Raw genomic sequence first — 18,084 nt, 5'->3', positions numbered from 1 at the left:
CTCTGACCACAGGACTGACCAGATGTGCGAGAGGAAGAGGTGCCACGTGAGGCCGTCCACCAGAGCCAGCTCGGGGGGCTGCTTGGTTGAGACGAGGCGAATCGTGGGGACCTTGGCAAGGCGGCGGATGGCGATGATGGTACCCACGAGGAAGATCAGGAGCGCAGCCGCAGCAAGGACGAGCATCCAGTTCACCAGTCCATTCTCAGACCTGAAGCCGAGCACGGCGGAGGCCGACTGCCCCGGCTCGTCGCCGGGGAATCGCAACTCGATGTTGAGGAAGATGGTGGTCCAGCTGGCACCGAGGAAGAGGAGGAGGAGGACGAGGCTGGTGGCCTGCAGTGCGAGCCGCGTCCGTTGGGCTCAGAGTGACTGCAGTGGGAAGGGCGTGTGTGGGGTGGGTGATGGACTGGCCACGGCGATCCAAGCGTGTGCTGCTGAGAGCTGCAGCACAAGCAAGCGCAAAGGGCGTGTGGGATTGGGCGAAGGGCGCACCACGGCGAGGATGTTGTCCTCGAACCGCTTGTAGGGCTGGACCAGGGCGATCGCGACGGCGTAGCACGAACACACGAGCACCGCCACGACGAGACGAACAAAGGAGTCCTCCTCCTCGGCAACCAGCAGCACGAAGCCCGTCAGAAAGAGCTTGCGGGCCAGATCGGCCGCCTCCCACCAGTACCAGTTCCTTTTGTACTCCCGGTGAAGGAAGGCGGTGGCCTTCGTCAGCGCGTTCGGCGACTTGGCCTGCAGCGGCTTGTAGCATGCGAGAAGAAGGGCCGAGTAGAGGACTAGCGAGCCGACCGGCCAGATGACGACGAAGCCGATGGCGAGTCTCGTGATGGAGGCGTGCTCGTCGGTGCCGCACTCGACGCTCGCGTCCTGCCGCATGTACTCGACCAGAGCGAGCGTCTCCCCCGGCGCAGAGGTGGTGTAGCCCTGCGCACGCACATCGACACAGCTAAGGTTTTTGGGGGGGGGGGGGGGGGGGCTTGTTTGTTTGTGGCTAGCACCTGGCACGACCACGCGCGCAAGATCGTGGCGCTCACAGACGGCACGAAGAGAAAGATGAGCACGAGACCCGCCGGCGTGAGGTCGAGGAGGCCGAGCGCCACCTCTGCAGGCCATGAAAAGACCGCCGCATCGTCAGTTTCGGCCAGCGCCGTCGGTGGCTCCGCAGCCCCTCGCCGAGCACGCCGCCAGCGAGCACAGAGCCGCAAGACAATGCCAGCAAAGAGGAGCAGCGCGATGACGCCGATGGGAGAGATCGCGACGGCGACGAGCCGGGACTTGTGCGGCAGGCACTGCACCGGCAGCACGACGCCCGACCAGTCGATGAAGACGGCTTCGGCCAGCGCCTCCGTCCAGCCCGTGTACCGTTCCGGCAGCCGCGCCGAGTAGGTGGTGGAGAGGACGAGGCAGACCTGGTAGAAGCCAAACAAGATCTTGAACTTGGGGATGAGGCCGATTTTGTAAATCGCGTCACCGGTGCGGTCGGCGATGCGCAAGGGAAGTCCGATGAAGCGCTCCTTCCTCCACTCGGTTTGCCCGCGCTGAACTGAGTACGCCAACGCCACGAGGCCAAACGCGACGCAGAGGCCGAGGGCGGTGCCCGCCATGCGCCCCGCCGCCGTGCCGACAGCGACGCACTCGTTGCAGGCGGCGCCGTCGGCGTCCAGGTAGTGGTTCGGCTCGCGGCAGAGCTGGCACTCGGGGCCGGCGAAGGCGTCTGCGCAGTAGTCCAAGCCGGCCTCCTGCACCCTCCGACCGCTAGCCTCTCCCGGATCAACATTGCCGACACACCGCGCCTGGCCCGCCTGGCCATCCCCTCCAAAGGCGCGGCACTCTGTGAGCTCGGCGCTGGAGAAGCTGGCGCGCCAGAAGCCGCGCGGGAGGACGAGGGTCTCGAGGGTCGTGCCGACCGGGCACGCGGCGTCCGATGGGCATGGCTTGCAGTAGTCGGTCGGGGAGGAGAAAATGTCGGCCGGGTCGGCGCTCGCCTTCAGGTAGAATCCCGCCTTGCAGACGGAGCAGATGACGGCGCCGCGCTCACTACTGAGGGGGTAGGGGCAGGGGATGCACTCGCCCTGGCCCTCGTTGGCGGCGTAAGTGTCGGCAGCGCACTCGTCGCAGGAAGAGCTGCCGGCGCCGGAGGACGTGCCGCGAGGGCACGTCTCGCAGATGCTCTGTCCGGCGAGGGCGGTGAAGGTGCCCGGCGCGCAGTCGATGGCGTCATCAGAGCCGGTCGGGCAAAACGTGCCGGCCGGACAGGTAATGCAGTCGTCCTTGCTCGTCATGAGGTCGAGGGAGGCGTTGATGCGCGTCCCGGCGGGGCAGGGCAGCGGCGCAGAGGCGCCCTCGGCGCAGTAATGGCCCGGCACGCACGCGATACAGTTGGTGGCGCCGCTCGAGTCCTGAGATTCGCCGGCGGGGCACCTCTGGCAGATGCCCTGTCTGGCGAGCGCGGTGAAGGTGCCCGGCGAGCACGCCGTCTGCTCGGTGGAGCCGGTGATGGCGAAGTGGCCCGGCGAGGCGTCGGTGCACTCGCTCGCGGCGGTGAGGTTGGTGGCGCGCGAGTAGCTGCCAGCCTCGCACGGCAGCGCCGCCGCCGCGCCCTTGGCGCAGTAGCCGCCCGCCTCGCACGGCTTGCACGCCGTCTGCGCCTCCGCGTCCTGGTACGTGCCGCCGGAACAGGCCGTGCACTCGCCCTGCCTGGTCTCGTTCGTGTACGACCCCTTGGCGCACGCCGTCTGCTCGGTGGAGCCGGTGGTGGCGAAGTAGCCCGGCGAGGCGTCGGTGCACTCGCTCGCGGCGGTGAGGTTGGTGGCGGTCGAGTAGCTGCCCGCAACGCACGGCAGCGGCGCCGACGCGCCCTCGGCGCAGTAGCTGCCCTCCACGCACGGAAGGCAGCTCGTCGCGTTCGACTCGCCCTGGTACGTCCCGCCCGCACAGCTGGCGCACTTGGAGAGGCCGGCCGTGGCGGCGAAAGAGCCCGGCGAGCACTCGGAGGGCGGCGCCGCCCCGCCGCCGCACGACGAGCCGGCGGGGCAGGTGAGGCACTCGGGGTCGCCGCTCCGGTCGGTCAGCCTGGCGTACGTGCCCGCCTCGCACTGCGCGTCCAGCTCGCGCGACGACCCCTGCGGGCAAAACTTGCCGGGAGCGCAGCGGACGCAGGCAGCGGCGGCGGGCTCGCTCTGGTAGTAGCCCTGGCCGCACAGCTCGCAGGCCTCGCTGCGCGCCTTGGCGGCGAAGCTACCCTCGCGACACGGCGTCTGCTCTGTGGAGCCGGTGGTGGCAAAGTGGCCCGGCGAGGCGTCGACGCACTGCGAGGCGGCGGTGAGGTCCGTCTTGTCCGAGTAGGTACCCGCGTCGCAAGGCAGTGGCGCCGACGCGCCCTTGGCGCAGTACCGTCCCTTCTCGCAGTCGCGGCAGGACGTCGCGCCCGTGTCGTTCTGGTAACGGCCCGCAGGGCAGTCCGTGCACTCACTCAGCCCGGGCTCGCCGCCAAACGTCCCAGCACGGCAGCTCGCGCAGGTCTCGCTGCTGTTTGCGCCGGTGATCGGGCTAGAGGTACCGGGGGGGCACTTCTGACAGGCATCGGGTGAGCTGCTGCCCATCTTCTCGTTGTACCTCCCCGCAGGGCAGGGTGTGAAGCCGCCACCGCAGTCATCTGTCGCCTTGCAGTATCCACCCGCTTCACACGTGTCGCATGCCGTCTGTCCGCGCTCCGCCTGGAACTCGCCAGCAGGGCACTGCATGCACGCAGCCTGGCCGGTGAGGTTCTGGTACTGCCCTGCGGCACAGTCGAGGGGCTGGATGGTGCCTGCATTCGGGCAGAAGCGTCCCGCGGGGCAGTCGGTGCAGCTGGTGGCGTTGAGCTGATCGGCGAACGTGCCGGGAGGGCACTCGTCGCAGGGGTGGACCGCGCCGGCTGTGGACTGGCTCGTCCCCGGAGAGCAAGGGAGGCACGACTCGGCACTGGCTGCGCCAATCACGGGCATGTAGAAGCCCGGAGCACACGGGAGCGGTTCCGCTGTGCCCTTGGGACAAAAGTGGCCTCGCTTACACGCACCATCGCAGGAGGAGTTGGTGAGGCCGCTCGTGTTCCCGTAGTAGCCAGCGGGGCAGAGGTTGCACTCGGGGACGCTGAAGTCGCCAAAAAAGGAGCCCTTGCGCGGCATCCAGCTGCCCAAGCGGCAGTCCCAGTTTATCGGCGAGCTGACTGCCTCTATCGTGGCACCGTCGTTGTCGTCGCCAGCGGTGTTGCCGGTGAAGGAGGCGTCGCTGATCGAGGAGGGCGTGTTTGAAAGGTACAGCACCGAGCCTGACCCTCGGACCGCTCTGTTGTCGATGAAGTCGATACCCGCGATGGAGAGGGACTCGCTGTAATACGCGTGGACGACGCCGCCGCGCTGCAGTTGCGAGGAGAGAGCGGGGTGAGGCAGCCGTGGCCCTCTCTATCTCTCGCCCCGCTGCCGTGCGGCGCTGCTGGAGTGCGGCTAGCTCTACGCGGCGCACATGGTAAGCAGAGCAGTCCGACACATCTGAGTCGATTATCGAGACCGCACCGCTGTACTGCGCGTAGACGACGCCGCCCTCCTGCGGTTGCGAGGAGAGAGCGGGGTGAGGCAGCCGTGACCCTCTCTATCTCTCGCCCCGCTGCCGTGCGGCGCTGCTAGAGGCGGCTAGCTCTACGTGGCGCACGCTGTCAGCCGAGCAGCTTGTCACATCCGAGTCGATGATCGAGACCGCACCGCTGTCCTGCGCGTGGACGACGCCGCCGTACTGCGGTTGCGAGGAGAGAGCGGGGTGAGGCAGCCGTGTCCCTCTCTATCTCTCGCCCCGCTGCCGTGCGCGCTGCTGGAGGCCGGCTAGCTCTACGCGGCGCACAGAAGCAGAGCAGCCCGACACGGTCGAGCCGATGATCGAGACCGCACCGCTGCTAGCCGCCCTGACGACGCCGCCGTACTGCAGTTGCGAGGAGAGAGCGGAGTGAGGCAGCAGTGGCCCTCTCTACCTCTCGCCTCGCTGCCGTGCGGCGCTGCTGGAGTGCGGCTAGCTCTACGCGGCGCACCCGGCCAGAAGAGCAGCCCGACACGGTCGAGTCGATGATCTCGACGTCGCCTGCGCCACTCGCGAACACAACGCCGCCGTAGTACGTCCTCCCGTTGACGAGGGTCAGCCCCCGCAGGGTGAGGCTGCAGCCGCCCGTGAGGTAAAAGAGCCCGGTCTGTCCCTGGCCGTCGAGCGTCGCGCCCTCGCCGCTGCTCGCGACGGTCACCTTGATGCTGGAGGCGCAGCTGATCTGGCTGCCCAGCTTGAAGTCTGCCCTGGGCGGCAGGTAGATTGCGACGTCGGCTTGCGAAGTAGCAGCCTCCGTGATCAGGGAGCGGAGCTTAGCCTCGCTCGCCGCCACGACATCGAAGCCGGGGAAGACCGGCGGCGTAGAGGGCGGAGGCGGCAAGGACGGCGGCGGCGGCGGCGGCGACGGCTTGGGCGGCGGCGCCGGCGGCGGCGACGGCGGCGGGGACGGCGGCGGAAGGGACGGCGGCGGCGGCGGCGGGACCGGCGCCTTGGCCGGAGGGTACGGCGGCGGCGACGGCTTGGGAAATTCGGGAGACGGCGACGGCTCAGGCTCGGGCGACGGCTCGGGAAATTCGGGAGACGGCGACGGCTCAGGCTCGGGCGACGGCTCGGGAAATTCGGGAGACGGCGACGGCTCAGGCTCGGGCGACGGCTCGGGAAATTCGGGAAACGGTGACGGCTCGGGCGATGGAGCTGGCGACGGCTCGGGAGATGGCGACGGATCGATGTCAACCTCGCCAGAGCCAATCTCCCCAGAGCCAGACTCGCCCGAGCCAGACGTGTAGACTGACGGTGCACATGCCAGCGGGAGCAGCGCGGCGAGAATCAGCAGCCACGCGCCACGCCTCGCCCCCGTCCGGCAACGCACGAGGCGCCCCGAGCTGCTCCTCCGCACCGAGGGCAGCACGCCGCCGCACGCTCCGAGCAGCAAGAACAAGGCGGCCCAAAACTGACAGCGCTGCTGGGTGCGGACAGGCGCGGAAGAGGAGGGTCCGCTCATGAAGGGAAAGTGGAACGGGGAGGGCAGGTCGATGGAGAGCTTGTCGACCGGCGGGTTCGCGGGCGGCTTGTCGGTCTTGCAGAGCTCGTCGGTGAGTGCGTGGTGAGGCTCCGCATGCCACGCAACGGGGGCGGCGCAGCGTGGCTGCCGGTCGGCGCACACACGTGAGACGGAGGAGATATCGGACTGGACCGAGTTCGAATCGGAGATCTGAGCGGCACGGACCTCTGCAGGCCATGCCGGCTCCGCGAGAAGAGGGTCGATGGCCCGGCCAAGCTGGAGGAAGAGATCCTTGGTTGTGGCTGGAGAAGCGGTCGCCAATCTGTTCACCCGCCACTCGCCGATGCTAGAGACGGGCGCGCCGAGGCCAGTCTCAACCAGCTTCTCGGGCGTGTTCCCAGCGTCGGCGAACCGCATCTCGGGCGACGTGTCGTTCACGGGCAAGACGGTGTCGCGTCCCCGAGCGATGATCCCCGTCCTGTTGCTGTAGACGGGACCGACGAGGTCGATCTCGGGCTCGCCCTTGCGCTCCATGCTGTTGCGCGAGGCCGGGACGGTCTCCAAGTCGGCCTCGGCCTACTCGCAAACACACAGGCAATCGTTCCGTCAGCGGGTTACAAGGTAGCTCGCACACACAAAGAGCCAGAGGGGCGCTCACCGGCTGCTTCTCGTAAATTTCCTTGACGGACGCCGGCGGCTCGCCAATCAGGTGCAACGGCTCGCCCACCGCCTCTTTGATCGCTTCCATCAGTGCTCCCCACGAGCTCCCGTCCTCGTGCCCGCCCTGAACAGCGCGCGGGCTGTTAGTCACGAGCTGGCGAATACTAGCACGCTCGAGCGTGCGCGCACCGGGTGGTTGGCGGGCGCGCTGTCCGACGACACGATGGCTGCAAACGAGCTGGTGTCGTTGCCGCCAACCTCGCAGAAGCCGTTGGGCGATGCCGGCGTGAACGGCTTTGCGACGGTTGCGAGAGGCGATGTCGGCCACGGGGAGTCGTGCCGCTGCGAGGAGAGAAGCGCGGAAGTGGCAGAGTACGAGGAGTGCGCAAACGCGGCTCCGAGGCAGATCAGCGCGAGGATGCCAAAGAGGCGGAGCAAGTTGTAGGACTTTGACCACGGGAACCGGCCGGCGGCAGAGCCCTCGGGCGTGGTCGTCTCGACGTCGACCGTCGCGCCCTGAACAAGAGGGCGCGAGACTGGCCGTGTGAGAGCGGCGAGCGAGGGAGGAGGCCGCATAAATGCAGGCGGCGCGCACCGAGTCTGCGGTCGGCGGCGTGGAGCCGCCGGTCACCTTGCCGGTGCCACCGAGGATGCCCTCGTTGCCGTCCGTTCCGAGCAGGGCCCCGAACCTGTTCTTGCCGCCGACCGGGGTGATGCTCTTGGTGCGGACGATCGGGGCGGACGCGCCCTTGCGCCCGTTCTTGCGGCGCGGGTTCGACGGGGTGGTCCAGTCGGCGATGCCCTGCGCGCGCGCAAACGGTGGGTGCGTCATAGTTGGGGCTCCGCGTGTGCACCGCAGCGTGCGAGGCGCACCGAAGGGGCGGGCTCCTCCGCTGGAAACTCCTTGATCGACGGCAGCGGCGCGCCGCCGGCGGTGACCGGCTTGAAAGCCGGCGCGTCTTCGGTGACCGGCTTGAGAGCCGGCGCTTCTTTGGTGCCGTTGGGGGACGTCGGCGGGTCAAGCTTGGACCAGAAAACGGCGTTCGGGCTCGGCGCGTGGGCGGAGGACATGGCCTTGGCCTTGTCCGAGTCGACCTTGTCCGCGGCGGGGTCCTTTTCCGCGGCCGGGTCCTTCTTGAGGGTGCTCTCGTCGAGGGAGGCCTCCGCGCCAGACTTGGCCTCGGGGACGCCCTTCACGACGTCATTCTTATCGCACGCCTTGAGGGGGAATGGGGAGCGTGCTGGAAGGAGAGTGGAGATCTGCGACACGCGCACACACGCACCGCCTTGGCTCCGAGGGGCGGCGCGGAGAAGACGTCGGCCGGCATGATGCCGACCTTCCCTGCCGTCTTGTTCTCTGCCATGATGTTGATCGAGTTCACTCGTACCTATGAAGGGGGCGGTGGATTGGGTGGGGAGGTGCAGTGCCGGCGGTGGGGAGGTGGGAGGTGGGTTGAAGCCGCATGACGGCGGCGGCGGCGGCGGTGGCGGCGGCGGTGTGGCGGGCGCCGGCGGCGAGGGCGGTGCCGTGGCGAGGGCGTGGAGACGAGGCCGGCAGCACAACGAACGGCGGCGACGGCGGGGGACGGGGCGGCTGGAGAGTGAGGTGCGATGCAGCCGCGCACGGCATATAGGCTGGCCGATGGCAGCGAGGAAGGCAGGCAGGGCGGATGGGGGCGAGCCTCGTTGGCGACGCCGGCGGCGCAGTCCTTCTTCTCCGCCTTGGTCGGCGCCTTGTTCTTCTCGTTCTTGGCCTCGTGCTGCGCCTGAGGCGCGCGGGCTTCGGTCATGAGCGAGGATGGCGGGCGCGTGTGAGGCGCGGCGGTGAGAGCGGCGTCGAGAGCGGTGGCGGCGAGGGCGGCGGCGGCGGCGTAAAGGCGGGGTCGGGAGGTGGCCAACCGAGCGGACAAGCGCCATGCAATCTACGGCAGGCTCGGCGACGGCGGACTTGGTGGCGGACTCCTCGGCGGCGGCGGACTTGGTGGCGGAGGACTCCTCGGCGACGGCGGACTTGGTGGCGGACTCCTCGGCGGCGGACTTGGTGGCGGACTCCTCGGCGGCAGCAGACTTGTTGTCGGACTCCTCGGCGGCGGCGGACTTGGTGGCGGAGGACTCCTCGGCGGCGGCGGACTTGGTGGCGGAGGACTCCTCGGCTGCGGCAGACTTGGTGGCGGACTCCTCGGCGACCTCCTCAGTGGCGGACTCCTCGGCGGCGGACTCCTCGGTGGCTGCCTCCTCGGACTCCTCCTCGGTGGCGGACTTGGCGGCGGCCTCCTCGGTGGTCGCCTTCTTGGTGGCCGCCTCCTCGGCGGTCGCCTCCTCGGTGGCCGACTCGGCGTCCTCCTCGGCGGCGGCGGACTTGGCGGCGAGCTCCTCGGCGGCGGCGGACTTGATGCCGCACGCCTGGGTGAGGGGAGAACACGCAAGTGTGCGGAGACAGGGAGACCGTAGAGATGATGACAATCCTGGCGTGCGCACACTCACCTCGGCTCCGAGGTGCGACGGCGGCGACGACAAGTAGATCTCGTCCACATCGCCGTCGGGCTTGGCCGTGTCCACTGCGGGCTTGGGCGCGGCCTTGACGTCGTCCTTGACGCCGCACGCCTGTGGGCGAGAGCGGACGCAGCTGTTCGGAGACGGGGAGATTGCACGGAATGTGCTCTTGGCGTGCGCACACTCACCTCGGCTCCGAGGAGCGAAGGCGACAGCGACGTGATGCCGACAGGAGCCGTCGGCGCAGACTCGGACGGGACGTCATTGCCGTTGCCGATGACGTCATTGAGCGACGCGGGCTCGCTCTCGCCGTCGTGCTTGCCTCCGGCAGAGTCGATGACGGACAAGGGCGGCGACGGAAGTGGCGGGCACGAGGTTTTGTCGACGGTGAACGTGAGGCGCCGCGAGGTCTCGTCGCCGGCGAACGATGCGCCTACCGACGGCGCAAACACGACGCCGACGTACTCGAGCGAAACGGGCTTGCCCTCGGACGGGATGACGTCCTCGAGCGAAGCGGGCTCGCCCGACGTGATGACGGACGGGATGACGTCCTCGAGCGAAGCGGGCTTGCCCTCGGACGGGATGCCGGCGGCCTCGCCTCCGGCAGCGTTGACGGTCGTGTTGCCCGCCAGCGACGCCTGTGTCAGCCAGAAGGCCAGAGGATACGTCTTGCAGGTGGGAGCGCATTGTCACGTGCGCGAAAGCACAAGCCTGCTTATCAGCAAGCGGCGGCGGCGGAGGAGAGAGCTTTAGCACGAGCTTGTCACCGGCGGCCGGCACCAGCTCGCGTTTGAGCTTGTCGAGCATGTTGATCGAGTTCCTGCAGCGCGCGGGGGTATGCACGCCAAAGAGAGTCAATAGATGCAGCTCATGGAGAAGGCTGTGTGACGGGTTCATGTGAAGGCTGTGTGAAGGACAACGTGTGGAAGTAAAGTGCTACTGGTTGGAGTTACTGGAGACTGTGCAGAGCACCACTATTATTACTGGTCACTGGAGACTGTGCAGGGCACTCCTATTATGACTGGGGACTGGAGACAGTGCAGAGCCACTAGACTGTGCAGAGCACCATTATTATTACTGATTACTGGAGACTGTGCAGAGCACTCCTATTATGACTGAGGACTGGAGCCTGTGCAGAGCACTCGTGTATGACTGGTTACTGGAGACTGTGCAGAGCACTACTATTATTACTGGGGACTGGAGACTTTTGGGGAACCCTCGGGGAAGGGAGGGGTCAGCCCCTTGGGGATCATGCCCATGGGAAAGGGGGTCAAAAACTCCTATGGGGATTTCCCGGGGGTATATGGGGTATATGGGGGTATATGGGGGGGTTTATGGGGGTATATGGGGGGGAAGGAGAATTTTTCGGGGAATTTCCGGGAAGGGGATAAATTGTGGAAATTTCCCCCCGGCGGCCCCCCTTCCCCAAGCCCCCCCCCCCCCCCCCCCCCACCCCTCCCCACACGCCCTCCCGTCCCCTTCGAGCCTCGCCTACACAGACAAAAAGAAATCGAGCGGCGCTGGTTTGCTAATGAAGGCAGAGGCCATGCTCAGAGAGAGAGAGAGAGAGAGAGGGTCGAGCCAGGTCACTGCCACACCTACGGGCAGCACGCCTCGGCGTTAGCATCGCGACGACCGGCACACTCTCTCGTGTCCTCGGCGCTAGGACTGGAGCCGGGCAGCGATTGGCAAGCGAGCGGGCTGCGTCGCTCTCTCGCCGGAAAAGAGTGGGGGCAATCGGGCGGGTTCGTTCGGTGTAAGGTGGGGAACGAGCGGCAGCGGCCGCGTCTCGCGGCTCCCCGATGGCAGCAGCCTCACCTGCGAACGGGAGGTGGCAGGGATTGTGAGGCCGAGATTTGGCGAAGCCGCTCGGGCGCCAAATCGAAGCGCATCGCATGGTGGGAGCGGAGAGGGAGCGGCGGGTTGCGTGAGCAGGAGGCGTCGCGCCGCTCGGGCGCGCAGCTCCCCGCGGCCATGTGTGCGTCGACGCGGCGGGGCCAGCGCGAGCGGAACGGGAAAGGAGAGGGGTTGGACCTGTGTGGTTGTCAGCGGTCTCTCGATCGCTACCCGGGACGCTGTTCACAGACCTTGTTATTGACAAGAAAATACGTCCTATGGTTCACAGACCTTGTTATTGACAAGAAAATACGTCCTTTCGCGCTTTGCGCTGTTCACATAAACGCACAACTCCGGACCCCGAAATAGCACAGTGACAGTCAGACGCTGTTCACATAAACGCACAACCCCGGGCCCCGAAATAGCGCTGTTCACAGGTCCACCCTCGACGCGCGCTTTTGTTTGGATATATGAAGGGGACGCACCGAGATAGCCAGCCGAACCACCCCCCCTCGAAAGAGCGCCTTCGGCACTACTCTCAACACAAACACAAACTCCTTACTTCAGCTGGTATGTCGGCTGTCGGGCCTCTCCGGCTCGCGGCCGCCGTGCTGCTGATCCTGAGCGATCCTGCGCTCGCACTCGCCCAGAGCACGCGTGCTCTGCGCCCCGTGGCCGCGTCGGCTCTCTCTGTGGCCGCGTCGGCTTTGTGTGTTTCCGCCCCCGGGGGGGGGGGGGGGGGGGCGGTGGATTCAGAGAGACCGTCACCCCGCGCGGGCCATGGGTGCCGCGCCGGCGCTACCTTGCTTGAGTGAGGCCAAAAGAGGTGACACTGGCATGTGCATGTACTGCGGCCGTGCATTGGGCTATCATAGCATTTTACGCGTATATTTATGAACACACGCCAGGAATGTCACACACACTTAGAGGTGCTCGTGCCCGCAGTTCCAGCACTACTACTTCTGCAAGCACGCGATTGGCCTGGCCCTCTACCGCAAAGAGGTGACTGTGCCCGTCCAATTCTCCACCGAGCCCGCCGGTCGGCGCAAGGCTCCGGCGGGGCCAAAGGTGACCAAGCGGGGCAACTGCCTCAAAATCGGCGACTACTAGCCGCCGAGCAGCCGCCGAGCGAGATGAGATAGAGATGAGATAGAGATTACTATTGCTGTAGCCTTGTAGCAGTAGTGGAGATCAGAGATACCCAAGGATGACTGCCTGTCACGGTAGGGGTAGCGGCCCTCTGCCGAGGCTCTGAGGGAAGAGATGAGATCTAGAGAGACTCAGCGGCCACTTCTTCTCCGGTGCCGGAGAGGGGTGGCCGCTGTGTTCCACCTGTATATGCTATATATGTGTATAACTGTATGTAATGTGTGTTGGTGTGCTTCCTAACCAACATCGCGCTCGCGGCGGGGGTGACGGTCTCTCTGAATCTCAATCCACCGGACCGACAATCCACTGGCGCAACACTCCTCAATCCACCGGCCGAACACCCTCAATCCGCTGGCCCAACACTCCTCAATCCACTGGCCCAACACTCCTCAATCCACTGGCCCAACACTTCTCAATCCGCCGAGCGGACATCGCCTCGATCCACCCAGCGGAACTCTCAATCCACCGGCAGTACAATCCACCCACGTACAATCCACCCACGGTACGATTTGGGCGGATCCACCGGCCGTACGTTCTCAATCCACCCACGCACAATCCACTGGACGAACAAATCTCAATCCACCCAGCGAACATCGCCTCAATCCACCCAGCGGAACTCTCAATCCACCGGCAGTACAATCCACCCACGTACAATCCACCCACGGTACGATTTGGGCGGATCCACCAGCCGTACTTCTCAATCCACCCACAGTACGCTTGCGCGGCGGCCCTCGCCGCCGCAGCCGTCGCCGCACGCCGCCCAGTCCTCTCTGCCGCCCAGCCCGCCTCCGCCCAGTCCGCCGCCGCCGCATCCGCCCTCGCCGCATCCGCCCTCGCCGCCGCCGCCCTCGCCACGCCGCCCTCATCGCCGCCTCCGAGCCTGCCGCCTCCCTCGCCGCCTCTACCGTCGCCGCGCCCCCACCGAGCCCGCCGTTGCCGCCGCCGCCGCCGCCCAGCCCGCCGCCGCCCAGCCCGCCGCCGCCGTCGCCGCCTCCCCCCTCGCCGCCGCCGCCGCCCTTGCCGCCGCCGCCCTTGCCGCCGCAGCCCTCGCCGCCGCCTCCGAGCCCGCCGCCTCCGAGCCCGCCGCCTCCCTCGCCGCCTCCACCGTCGCCGCCCCCACCGAGCCCGCCGCCGCCGTCGCCGCCGCCGCCCTCGACGCCGCCGCCCTCGACGCCGCCGCCCTTACCACCGCCACAGCCACCGCCGCTGCCCGGCCCGCTGCCGCCGTCGCCGCCGTCGCCGTCGCCCCGACGGCGCAGCGGCGGCGCAGCCACCCGCTTACGGCATCGTCTTGGGGTTGTGCTCGCGCCGGCCGACCTCGCCGAGCCGCTAGCGCGCGCGAGGGAGGCATGTGCGTTGCGCCGCTCAGCGGCCGTGGAGGGCGAGCGCGGGGGATGCGCGCGCTTACTAGTAAGTGCTACATTGTGTGTGCTGTATGTCGGTCTGCACACTGTACAGTGCCACGGTGCCAGTGGGGTGTGAATGTGAACACTGACCCTCACACACTAAGGGTTGGTCAACCATGTGGGTGTCTATGTGTTTAAATAAATAAATAAAAACGGACACCTCTCTACTGTGAGATGGGTAAAAAGGAACAGGCCCCCGCCCTTGCGATCTTAGTGCAGGGTTCTTTGTGGGTGTGGTCGGCGACTACGGACTGTTCTTCACCTTTCTACCTACCTACCTACGGACTAGCCGGGGTCGTCCTCCCGATGGGGGGCTAGCACTAGCCGTCTTCCACCTGGTCCCTCGGGTCCCTGCTGCTCCTAATCTCTTCGTACATCCATGTGTGTGTGTTCGTACATCTATGTGTTTCCCTCGGGCAGAGAGTAGATTCTTATTTCATGTCGTCAAAAAGCACCCGTATTCACTTGCCAAAATCGCGACCCAGGGTGTTCGACCGGGCTACGAAGTACCAAGTAGCCGTAGTTCGGGCTACTAGACAATGGCTAATGCCTTTAGTCGTCACTTAGTCTAGGAGTCTCAACTGTCGACTTCGGTTGTGTGTGACCGCGGGACGAATCAACCCTGCTCCTCCTCACCCGAGCTAACCACCCCTGGGGAGGGCGAGAGCGGCGCGGCCGGTGACAAAAGCTGCGGACAGGCGGCCGCGCGCAGCCGCGCCTCTCCTCCCTCCTCCTGCGCAGTCGGGGCGACGTCGAGGGGTGATGGTTGGCTTTCCACCCACACATTGTGCACCAGCGGCGGCAGCGCGGCGTTGGCGGGCCGCGGGTGCTCTCGCGCCTATTCACAGCCCGAGGTGTGAAGAGACGCCGTTCACAGGTATGGCGGGCCGCGGGTGCTCTCGCGCCTACGGAACAGAGAGACAGGACGAGTCTGTCTCTCTCGTCTTTGGTGTACCCGTCGCCCCCCGGTCCCTGTGTGCATTATCTCCCCATATCTCCCCATATCTCCCGCCAGTAGCGCCCCCTGTGTGCATTATCTCCCCATATCTCCCCCTATCTCCCCCTATCCCCCGCCAGTAGCGCCAGTTGGAACACATGTACGTGTACTCCGCTTCTAGGCTCCGTGCTGCCAGATACGGGGAGATACGGGGGAAGGGAGATACGGGGAGATGTTCCGCTTCTAGGGCACGAGATACGGGGAGATACGGGGGGAGATACGGGGAGATGTTCCGCTTCTAGGGCACGAGATACGGGGAGATACGGGGGGGGATACGGGGAGATGTTCCGCTTCTAGGGCACGAGATGCGGGGAGATACGGGGAGATGTTCCGCTTCTAGGCTCCCGCGCCGCCGCCGCCTCACGCGAGCGCGCCTCCTTGAGCAGTTGCACGTCGCGCGCCTGACACACGACAGCCGCGTGAAAAAAGAAACCCGCGCGGCGGCGTGAGCGGATGCACGTCGGCCGCCTAAGAACAGACCCCCCCCCCCCTCAAAAAGGAAAGCCGGACGCGAGGCGGTTTGAGCGGCGCCGCACGTCGCGCGCCTTCTCGCGCTCCTCCTTCTTCTTGAGGCCATTCTCGAGGTAGTAGAGCCGCACCACCGACGCCATGTCCTTTGTCCGCACGGCGTCGTGCACCGCGCGCAAATCCTACACGACGAAACCCGCGTAAAAAAGAAAAAATCGCGTAGTGACGGCGTCGTGCACCGCGCGCAAGTCCTACAGACGAAACCCGCGTAAAAAAGAAAAACAGCCCGACGTGACGGCGTCGTGCACCGCGCGCAAGTCCTACAGACAGAAACCCGCGTAAAAAAGAAAAACGACGTGACGGCGTCATGCACCGCGCGCAAGTCCTACAGACGGAAGCCCGCGTCGAAGAGAAAAACGACGCCGCAGTGACGGGGTCAGGCACGGCGCGAAAGTCCTACAGACGGAAGCCCGCGTCGAAGAGAAAAACGACGCCGCAGTGACGGGGTCAGGCACGGCGCGTCCTTCTTGTGCTTGCCGAGCGCGGCGTGGAAGTGCCGCTCCTCCACCTTGAGATGAGGGGGAGATGTGGGAGATATGGGGAAGTGCCGCTCCTCCACCTTGAGATGAGGGGGAGATGTGGGAGATATGGGGAAGTGCCGCTCCTCCACCTTGAGAGAGGAAGAGATGTGGGAGATATGGGGAGGTGCCGCTCCTCCACCTTGAGATGAGGGGGAGATGTGGGAGATATGGGGAGGTGCCGCTCCTCCACCTTGAGATGAGGGGGAGATGTGGGAGATCTGGGGAGGTGCCGCTCCTCCACCTTGAGATGAGGGGGAGATGTGGGAGATATGGGGAGGTGCCGCTCCTCCACCTTGAGATGAGGGGGAGATGTGGGAGATACGGGGAGGTGCCGCTCCTCCACCTTGAGATGAGGGGGAGATGTGGGAGATATGGGGAAGTGCCGCTCCTCCACCTTGAGATGAGGGGGAGATGTGGGAGATATGGGGAGGTGCCGCTCCTCCACCTTGAGATGAGGGGGAGATGTGGGAGATATGGGGAGGTGCCGCTCCTCCACCTTGAGATGAGGGGGAGATGTGGGAGAGATGGGGAGGTGCCGCTCCTCCACCTTGAGATGAGGGGGAGATGTGGGAGATATGGGGAGGTGCCGCTCCTCCACCTTGAGATGAGGGGGAGATGTGGGAGATATGGGGAGGTGCCGCTCCTCCACCTTGAGATGAGGGGGAGATGTGGGAGATATGGGGAGGTGCCGCTCCTCCACCTTGAGATGAGGGGGAGATGTGGGAGATATGGGGAGGTGCCGCTCCTCCACCTTGAGATGAGGGGGAGATGTGGGAGATATGGGGAGGTGCCGCTCCTCCACCTTGAGATGAGGGGGAGATGTGGGAGATATGGGGAGGTGCCGCTCCTCCACCTTGAGATGAGGGGGAGATGTGGGAGAGATGGGGAGGTGCCGCTCCTCCACCTTGAGATGAGGGGGGGATGTGGGAGATATGGGGAGGTGCCGCTCCTCCACCTTGAGATGAGGGGGAGATGTGGGAGATATGGGGAGGTGCCGCTCCTCCACCTTGAGATGAGGGGGAGATGTGGGAGATATGGGGAGGTGCCGCTCCTCCACCTTGAGATGAGGGGGAGATGTGGGAGAGATGGGGAGGTGCCGCTCCTCCACCTTGAGATGAGGGGGAGATGTGGGAGATATGGGGAGGTGCCGCTCCTCCACCTTGAGAGAGGAAGAGATGTGGGAGATATGGGGAGGTGCCGCTCCTCCACCTTGAGATGAGGGGGAGATGTGGGAGATATGGGGAGGTGCCGCTCCTCCACCTTGAGATGAGGGGGAGATGTGGGAGATATGGGGAGGTGCCGCTCCTCCACCTTGAGATGAGGGGGAGATGTGGGAGATATGGGGAGGTGCCGCTCCTCCACCTTGAGATGAGGGGGAGATGTGGGAGATGTGGGGAGGTGCCGCTCCTCCACCTTGAGATGAGGGGGAGATGTGGGAGATATGGGGAGGTGCCGCTCCTCCACCTTGAGATGAGGGGGAGATGTGGGAGATATGGGGAGGTGCCGCTCCTCCACCTTGAGATGAGGGGGAGATGTGGGAGATATGGGGAGGTGCCGCTCCTCCACCTTGAGATGAGGGGGAGATGTGGGAGATATGGGGAGGTGCCGCTCCTCCACCTTGAGATGTGGGGAGATGTGGGAGATATGGGGAGGTGCCGCTCCTCCACCTTGAGATGAGGGGGAGATGTGGGAGATATGGGGAGGTGCCGCTCCTCCGCCTTGAGATGAGGGGGAGAGCTGGGAGATATGGGGAGGTGCCGCTCCTCCGCCTTGAGATGAGGGGGAGATGTGGGAGATATGGGGAGGTGCCGCTCCTCCACCTTGCTCCACACAGCGCGAGGGTCGACCGCGCGCGAGCGCAGCGCCTAAGACACGGGGAGAGCAACCTGGCGCTGGCAAGCCACCAAAAGGAACGGCGGGCCGCGCACTCGGGGGGCGCACGGACACAGAGAAGACCCCGGGCGCTCGCCTCATCTCCCCACATCTCCCCACGTCTCCCCACATCTCCCCACATCTCGCCAAACGAGCTCCTTGACCACCCGATCTCCCCATATCTCCCATATCTCCCCGTATCTCCCCATATCTCCTCGTATCTCCCCATATCTCCCCGTATCTCCGCAGGCGAGCTCTTTGACCACCGCCCGCGCGGCGCCTGCAGCGCCGCTTGCCGCTGATACGCGGCGAGATGCAGCGCGCCGAGAGCCATCTCGGCGGCAAACTGCGGCCGCGCCGAGAGGTGCGTGGGCGGGTTCTGCGGAGGACCGCCTGTGAGCGTGCCCCGAGCCTCAGGGCGGGGGGAGGTGTGGGGAGGTGTGGGGAGGTGTGGGGAGGTGTGGGGAGATGCGGGGAGATGTGGGGAGGTGTGGGGAGGTGTGGGGAGGTGTGGGGAGGTGTGGGGAGGTGTGGGAGGTG

At 66.0% G+C, this 18,084-nt stretch overlaps 2 protein-coding genes across 2 annotated transcripts; both read right to left on the bottom strand.

The window, feature by feature from the left end:
• Window positions 1–4,142: 4,142 nt before the first annotated feature.
• Window positions 4,143–11,211, bottom strand: EMIHUDRAFT_221326 (hypothetical protein; the record flags this gene model as incomplete). The annotated part of the gene is made up of 16 exons (XM_005756594.1): window positions 4,143–4,409; window positions 4,516–4,596; window positions 4,693–4,758; window positions 4,888–4,965; window positions 5,072–5,129; window positions 5,586–6,658; window positions 6,741–6,866; window positions 6,932–7,258; window positions 7,338–7,544; window positions 7,616–7,960; window positions 8,026–8,130; window positions 8,368–8,508; window positions 8,930–9,145; window positions 9,227–9,346; window positions 9,902–10,055; window positions 11,054–11,211. Coding segments are annotated over 16 exons (3,522 nt in total), but the record flags the coding sequence as incomplete, so codon positions are not given.
• A 2,885-nt stretch (window positions 11,212–14,096) lies between these two features.
• Window positions 14,097–17,914, bottom strand: EMIHUDRAFT_466245 (hypothetical protein). The gene is made up of 19 exons (XM_005756593.1): window positions 17,825–17,914; window positions 17,493–17,537; window positions 17,239–17,339; window positions 17,086–17,187; window positions 16,984–17,034; window positions 16,882–16,932; window positions 16,781–16,831; window positions 16,679–16,729; window positions 16,577–16,627; window positions 16,424–16,525; window positions 16,322–16,372; window positions 16,220–16,270; window positions 16,118–16,168; window positions 16,016–16,066; window positions 15,914–15,964; window positions 15,812–15,862; window positions 15,660–15,761; window positions 15,160–15,273; window positions 14,097–14,464 (listed from the first exon to the last, which is right to left on the bottom strand). Exons 1-19 carry the CDS (start codon window positions 17,876–17,878, stop codon window positions 14,179–14,181), a joined length of 1,467 nt encoding a protein of 488 aa, XP_005756650.1. The 5' UTR covers window positions 17,879–17,914; the 3' UTR covers window positions 14,097–14,178.
• Between the last annotated feature and the right edge of the window lie 170 nt (window positions 17,915–18,084).

The sequence above is a fragment of the Emiliania huxleyi genome, assembly GCF_000372725.1.
Source record: "Emiliania huxleyi CCMP1516 unplaced genomic scaffold EMIHUscaffold_96, whole genome shotgun sequence".
Lineage (NCBI taxonomy): Eukaryota > Haptophyta > Isochrysidales > Noelaerhabdaceae > Emiliania > Emiliania huxleyi.
The sequence above is the reverse complement of the archived record's forward strand: the minus strand, read 5'-3'. Positions and strand labels throughout refer to the sequence as shown.